The sequence below is a fragment of the Rhincodon typus genome, chromosome 9, assembly GCF_021869965.1.
Source record: "Rhincodon typus isolate 14 chromosome 9, sRhiTyp1.1, whole genome shotgun sequence".
NCBI classification, from domain to species: domain Eukaryota; kingdom Metazoa; phylum Chordata; class Chondrichthyes; order Orectolobiformes; family Rhincodontidae; genus Rhincodon; species Rhincodon typus.
Genome location: NC_063340.1, coordinates 34,338,075 through 34,344,958, shown reverse-complemented (window position 1 = coordinate 34,344,958; position 6,884 = coordinate 34,338,075). Strand labels below are relative to the sequence as shown.

The 6,884-nt window shown below is 38.1% G+C and overlaps 1 protein-coding gene across 1 annotated transcript in view; it reads right to left on the bottom strand.

Annotated features, from left to right (window-relative positions):
• Positions 1 to 215: 215 nt before the first annotated feature.
• Positions 216 to 6,884, bottom strand: part of LOC109932166 (NADPH oxidase 3-like) — a 49,976-nt gene continuing 43,307 nt past the window's right edge. Inside the window, exon 13 of the mRNA XM_020531411.2 lies at positions 216 to 545. Within this exon, the coding sequence (XP_020387000.1) occupies positions 419 to 545 (127 nt within the window). The 3' untranslated portion in view covers positions 216 to 418. The remainder of the gene's footprint in view (positions 546 to 6,884) is intronic.

The following is a 6,884-nucleotide window of genomic DNA, read 5'->3' as shown; positions in this document are numbered from 1 at the left end:
ACTCCTGGAATAGTGGGGCTCATGTTCCAATCCATTACCTTGGTGAGGCAGAACACAATGACTTTTGGCATTATTGGAATAAGAAGACAGGTATAAACTTTATAAGTCTTTGTCTTCATCAAAATGTTTCTTTTTAAATAAAGAAAGCATGAAATTTCAGTAAAAGAAAATATTAATGTATTTGGATAAGAAATTAATTGTTGTGCACTCACATGTATACTCGATTCATTGTAATGTCTTTTATAAACTGATTTAAGTAAATGTAAAGCAGCATGCATAATATATTCCTGACTATTACATATTGTTAATTTTGTTATTAGCGGTTTCAAACAATATAACTGCAGGAATAAAATGATTAAACCCTTTACATTACAATTTACCCCCTTGTAAATAATCACTTCCAGAAGTTGCATAGATCTTAGATATCCTCTTTGTTGTAGTGGAACTGAACACCTTGGGGATTAGCAGATGAATAAAAATTGCACATTGTATGAAGAACATGCGAGAGGTCATTGGGTCCACAGAAGAACACGCCAATGTTGGCCCTGTAGAAAATGCAAAGTTTGAGACAATTCAGGTCAAGACATCTTGTACTTCCCATACTGTTAGCATTCTAATTTGTACGTTCATACTATTGACTGTGAGACGTTGACAGATTGGCATTAAATTGCACAAAGCAGTCAAGCATATAACTGCACCTAGCTGCATTCAGCATGCAGTCACTTGTTTGATACAAAGTTGGATCAATTACTTATCAATCATGTTTCTACAGTTATGAAAATGAACATTTTCTGGTCTTTTCTGCATTAAACAGGAAACATACTGTGAATGAATTATGTGGTTGAATGCCCCATATTCAATTTATATTTTGGATGACCTGTGTAAACACTTCTGATAAATATCAGTTGCAACTTACCGCAAGTAAAGTTTATGATGTTAGCACAGGTAAAGGTAACCAAAAGGAGAAAAAAACAGTGTATAATACTTAAAAGTATAATTTGCAATAAGTTTGATATCTTTTTCTATGCAAAAGAATGACTTGATGCAATAATCATTTCTTTTTTTGTCAAGTGTACAGCAGAGAAATTAGGTCATTTAACCCAACTAATCTGGTGTTTATGTTCCACATGAGCCTTCATCTAACATTGTGGGCATTCCTTACCAATGTTCCCTCTGAACTGTGTGGCCATTCCCAGGATTTATGCATGCTGATCTGAGAGTTGGTGGTGTGAAACACATTCACTTCCAGTTTCTGCAGCTACTACCATGCATGGACCTCGGAGGCCCTAGTACAGAGAAATTAGAGGGAATGTAGCTTCCTGCTCTCTCATGTACTAACTCTTAAATACATCAACATACCTCAACTCCTTCATGCGGTAGCATAAATCAGAAAAATGCAGATGCTAGAAATCTAAATCAAGCACTGAAAATGCTAGAAATACCCAAAACGCAGCATCCACTGAGAAACAGAGTTAACCTTTCAGGGCAATGACAATTCATCAGAATCCATTATTCTTACCACTTGTCTTTGTAATGATGTTCTCCTGAAAATTGAATTTATTGGTAATTGTCTAATATTTATCACTTTTGGTTTTAATTTATAGTATTCTAGTATTAATTCTAGTATTAATTTATCCTAAGGTTAAGGTAAAATAATTCAGCAGCGCAGTTGGTGTTTTGGAGTACAATATGGAAGTTGGTGGACAATGAAAATTGTATTAGAAGTCTCCATATCCTAACTCGCCAATTCAGAATCATTGAGTAATGTGAAAGTTGGAGAAATTGGCACATGAAGGAGGGATATCAGTCTCTGCCAGGTTATTCCATGTATTGGTCACATCTTGTAGAGAGGAACAGGTTCCAAATAGGTTGGCATAAATAAAAGTGCACAATTAGGTGCACCTAATTAACATAGAGAATGAGAAACCATGGAAAGTGATCATATCCTAGCTTATCCATGTACTTGAAAAAAAGTCTGTGAGAAGGCAACTGAATGCAGATTATGGCAAGAGATAGTCCAAAGGAAGGAGGGAAAGGAGGAGGAGGAGACATGTTATGGTAATTGCAGGACCTAAAAATAGCAGGATGTCAGGGATTACCATCCCTGGGTTATTAACTGTGCCATATACAAATTTGTACAGAGACAAACAGGAGATGAACATTTGTTCAGGAGCGGTGTGGCTGAGTATAATTCAAGTCCAGGGACACTGGAACAGAAATAACATTTCATAGAAACAAGCTTTACCTAAATTGAGCTCTGACCAAGGAAAATTGGGCAGTCACAATGACCTGATATGAGTAAATGTGGGGGAGGGTAGGACATGGTGAGAAGTGTCAGTGCTCAGGTAGAAAAGAAATTTAGGTGATAGTTTGAAAAATAACGAAAGGGAAGGGAATTGAGTATAAGTCAGGGATTGTGTTTTGCTCACTACATTTAAAGGGAAAGCTGAAAGACATAAAGCTGTTAAATCAGAAAGAAACATAGTAAGTGTGTCAGAAAAATATTGAAACAGGTTAGATATTTGGTCTAGCAGTCAGTTTTTCTACAAATTCACAAAGGAAAAGGGACAAATTAAACAAATTGTTGGTCCAAATTCAATTGCAACTTCAAATTCAACTTCAAATTTCAAAGTCAAGACATTGGTAAGGGGGAAAATGCTAGAGTCCATTACTAAAGATTTAATAGCAGTGCACTTGGCGAAACAATGACAGGGTCAGACACAGTCAGCATGGATTTACAATGGGAGATAATGCTTGATAAAGCTACTGGAACCTTTCAAGGATATGACTGGTAGAGTTGATTTGTGGAACTAGAGAATGTGGTTTATTTGGACTTTCAGAAGGCTTTCAATAAGGTCCCATATAAGAGATTAGCATGTAAAATCAAAGTCCATGAAATTGGGGGTAGTGTATGGGCATAAATAGAGAATGGTTGGCAGACAGGAAACAAAGAGTAGGATTAATCGTCTTTTTCTGAGCGTCAAGCAGTAACTAGTCAGGTATCACAAAATCAGCTTGGACCCCAGCTATTCACAATCTATATTGATGATTTAAATTAAGTTAAATGTAATATCTCCAAGTTTGTAAAGGACATAAAACTGACTGGAAGGGTGAACTGTGAGAAGATGCAGAAATGTTTTGGTGTGATTTGGACAAGTTGAGTGAATGGGCAAACGCATGACAGATGAAGTATAATGTGAATAAATGTGAGGTTGTACACTTTGGTACCAAAAACAGGAAGGGAGATTATTATCTGAAATGCAATGGATTGGGAAAGGGTTAGGTACAACAAGACCTGGGTGTTCTTGTACACAAGTCACTGGGAGTAAGCTTGCATACAACAGGTGGTGAAGGAGGCAAATAGTATGTTGGACTTCATAGTGAGAGATTTCAAGTACAGGAACAGGAATATCTTGCTGCAAATGTACAGGACCTTGGTGAGACCATACCTCGAATATCTGAGGAAGGATATTCTGGCTTTAGAGAAAGTGCAATGAAGATTTACCAGACTGGTTCCTAGGGTGGCAGGACTGACGCACGAATATAAACTGGATTGTTTAAAATAATATTCATTGGAGTTTAGAAGACTGAGGAGAGATCTCATAGAAGTATATAAAATTCTAACAGGACTTGAAAGAGTAAATATAAGGAAGGATATTCTGAAGACTGTGGAGTCCAGAACCAGGGGTCACAGTTTAAGGATGTTGGGTAGGCCACTTAGGACTGAGATAAGAAATTTCTTCACTCGGAGAGTGGTAAGTCTATGGAATTCTCTGCCACAAAAAGCAGTTCAGGCAAAAAACATTGAATGGTTTCAAGAAGAATTAGATAAGTTTAGCCTTTGGGCTAAAGGGATCATATGAAGAAAGCAAGAACAGGAACAACAGGCCATAAACATATTGAATAGTGAAGCAGGCTGAAAGGGCCAAATGGTTTACTCTTGCTCCAGTTTTCTATTTTTGGATATTTGGAAGAATAGCCGTTATTTGGACATGGTTGCAAAACACTCAGGAATGGAAACCAAATGTGCGGTTTGTTGGTTCCACAGGAAGGACAGGGAAAATTGTTGGTGGTGGGGATGGGGTGGGTTGGAGTTGCCTTAATGATAGATAGGATAAGATAGGACATAATGAGAGGTAAAAAGATAGTGAAAACTTAATGGGTAGAATAAAGAAATAGAAAAGAATTTAAGACTATGGTTAAATTTTATTTGGACTCCCTCATAGTAGCATCAAAGTGGTATCTTTATGAATTTTCAAATTGGACAAGTGTGCAGTAAAGACATGAGCTATTCAACTCAGAACTAGTACATATCAATAAAACTCAAGATTTCTACTTAACAAAAACAACAAGAACATTTTAAATTATTTTGGAAAAGAAGAGGGCAATTAGAAGCTGTTTGAAAATTGATAATGATAATGTCAATGAGAATAAGGAATGAGTGGGCTTGCTGAACAATTACATGAGAGACCTTGTTAAAGACTTTACTGAAGTCCAGGTAGACAACATCAACCACTTTTCCCTCTATCATCTTCATCACCACCTCAAAAAACTCGATCAAGTTAATGAGGCACGACATCCCCTGCACAAAAACCATGCTGCCTGTCACTAATAAGTCCATTTGCTTCTAAACGCATATAGATCTTGTATCTGAGAATCTTTCCAATAATTTCCCTACCACTAATGTGAGGCTCATAGGCATGTAATTTCCTGGATTATCCCTGCTACCCTTAAACAATGGGACAACATTGGCTATTCTCCAGTCCTCTGGGACCTCACCTTTTGCCAAAGAGGATACAAAGATGTCTGCCAATGCTCTTGTAATTTATTCTCTTGCCTCCCTCAATATTCTGGGATAGATTCCATCAGGACCTGGGGACTTATCTACCTTAATACTTTTAAAGACGCACAACTCCTCTTCCTTTTTAGTAGCAACTTGGCTTAGATATTTGACACTCCCTTCATTGAGTTTATCCTCCACCAATTCCTTCTCTTTGGTGAATATTGACACAAAGTATTCATTTAGGACCTCACTTACCTCTTCTGGCTCCACACATAGATTCCCTCCTTTGTCCTTGAGTGGGTCAAACCTTTCCCTGGCTACCCCCTTTGCTGTTTATAGATGTATAAAAAGACTTGAGATTCTCCTTAATCCTGTTTGCTAACAACTTTTTATGACCCCTTTTAGCCCTGTAAGTCCACGTTTAAGTTCTTTCCTATTTCAAGGGCTATGTCAGTTCCCATCCTCCTAGACCTAACATATGTTTCCTCAAGTACAGGTGGAAATTATACAGTGAACGGTACAACACTTAGGTGTATTGATATGCAGATCCACAGATCACTGAAGGTCGCAACACAGGAAGCTAAGGTAGTGAAAAAAGGCTTTGGCATGCTTGCGTTCAATAGAAGGGGCATGGATTATAAGGATAGGCAAGTTATGCTGCAGCTTTATAGTACTTTAGTTAGGCCACGCTTTGAATATTGTGTACGGTTCTGGTCACCACACTACCAGAACAATATGGATGCTTTGGAGAGGCTACAGAAGAGGTTTACCAGGATGTTGCCTGGTATAGTGGATTTTATGAAGAAAACCTTTTTTGAAGAAAGATTGGATAGACTGGGTTTGTTTTCACTGGAAAGCAGGAGGTTGAAGGGCGACCTGATTGAAGTTTACAAGATTATGAATGGCATGAATAGAGTGGAAAATATGAGGCCTTTTCCCAGACTGGAGGAGGCAATTACTAGGGGATACAGGTTTAAGGTCTAGGGGGCTGCGGGTGGGAATGGTGGTAGTTTAAGACAGATGTGCGAGGCAAGTTTTTCAAACAAAGGCTGGTGAGTCCCTGGAACATGCTGCCAGAGGAGGTGAGGGAAGCAGACACAATAGCAGCATTCAAGAAACACCTGGATGAATACATGAATGGGAAGGGAATAGAGGGATATGGATCTTGTAAATGAAGACGGCTTTAGTATGAAAGGGCAAAATGTGTCGGTGCAGGCTTGGAGGGCTGAAGGGTCTGTTCCTGTGCTATATTGTTCTTTGTTCTTTATACATTGTGTCAGTATTTACAGGATAAGAACAGGTCAGCATTCCAGATATCCCAGGAAAACCATTATTGAATCAAGGTTAGGGTTTCAACAAAATAAGCATAAGCCAGTTAATATTATGGACAAGTTAATGGTACTAAAGAGTTACAAATTCCCAAAACCAGATAGGTTCAATTCCAGACTTTAAAACAAAGCAATTAAAGCACTGTAGATTCCTTAACTATAATATTGGAAATGTCACTTGATTTAGGAACCATTCCATTAGATTTCAAAATTATGCATGCCACCCCATAACTATAGAATTAGAGAAGTTTATCTAAGATCACTCATCATAGAATCATAGAATCATAGAATCCCTACAGTGAGGAAACAGGCCCTTCAGCCCAACAAGTCCACACCGACCCTTGGAGCATCCCACCCAGACCCATCGCCCTATAACCCACCTAATCTACACATCCCTGAACACTACGGGCAATTTAGCATGGCCAATCCACCTAGCCTGCACATCTTTAGATTATCGGAGGAAACTGGAGCACCCGGAGGAAACCCTGTTAGGAAATATCTTGAATCAATAATTCAGAGTACGGGACTGACTATCTTGAAAACTTTCTGCTGATCAGTTAGAGTCAGCATGGATTTGCAAAGGGTAGATCATGCCTAATGAGTCAAAATAATTACTTTTAATGAGATGACCAAAGAAGTGGATAATTGCAGGAAGAATTGCATAATGAAGAAATTGAAATTCAGATACATACATTGCAATACACTAACTTAATTTACAAGTCCTCATATGTATAACTATACCTTAGCAAATCCAGCCTTTCCGTAACTATCTG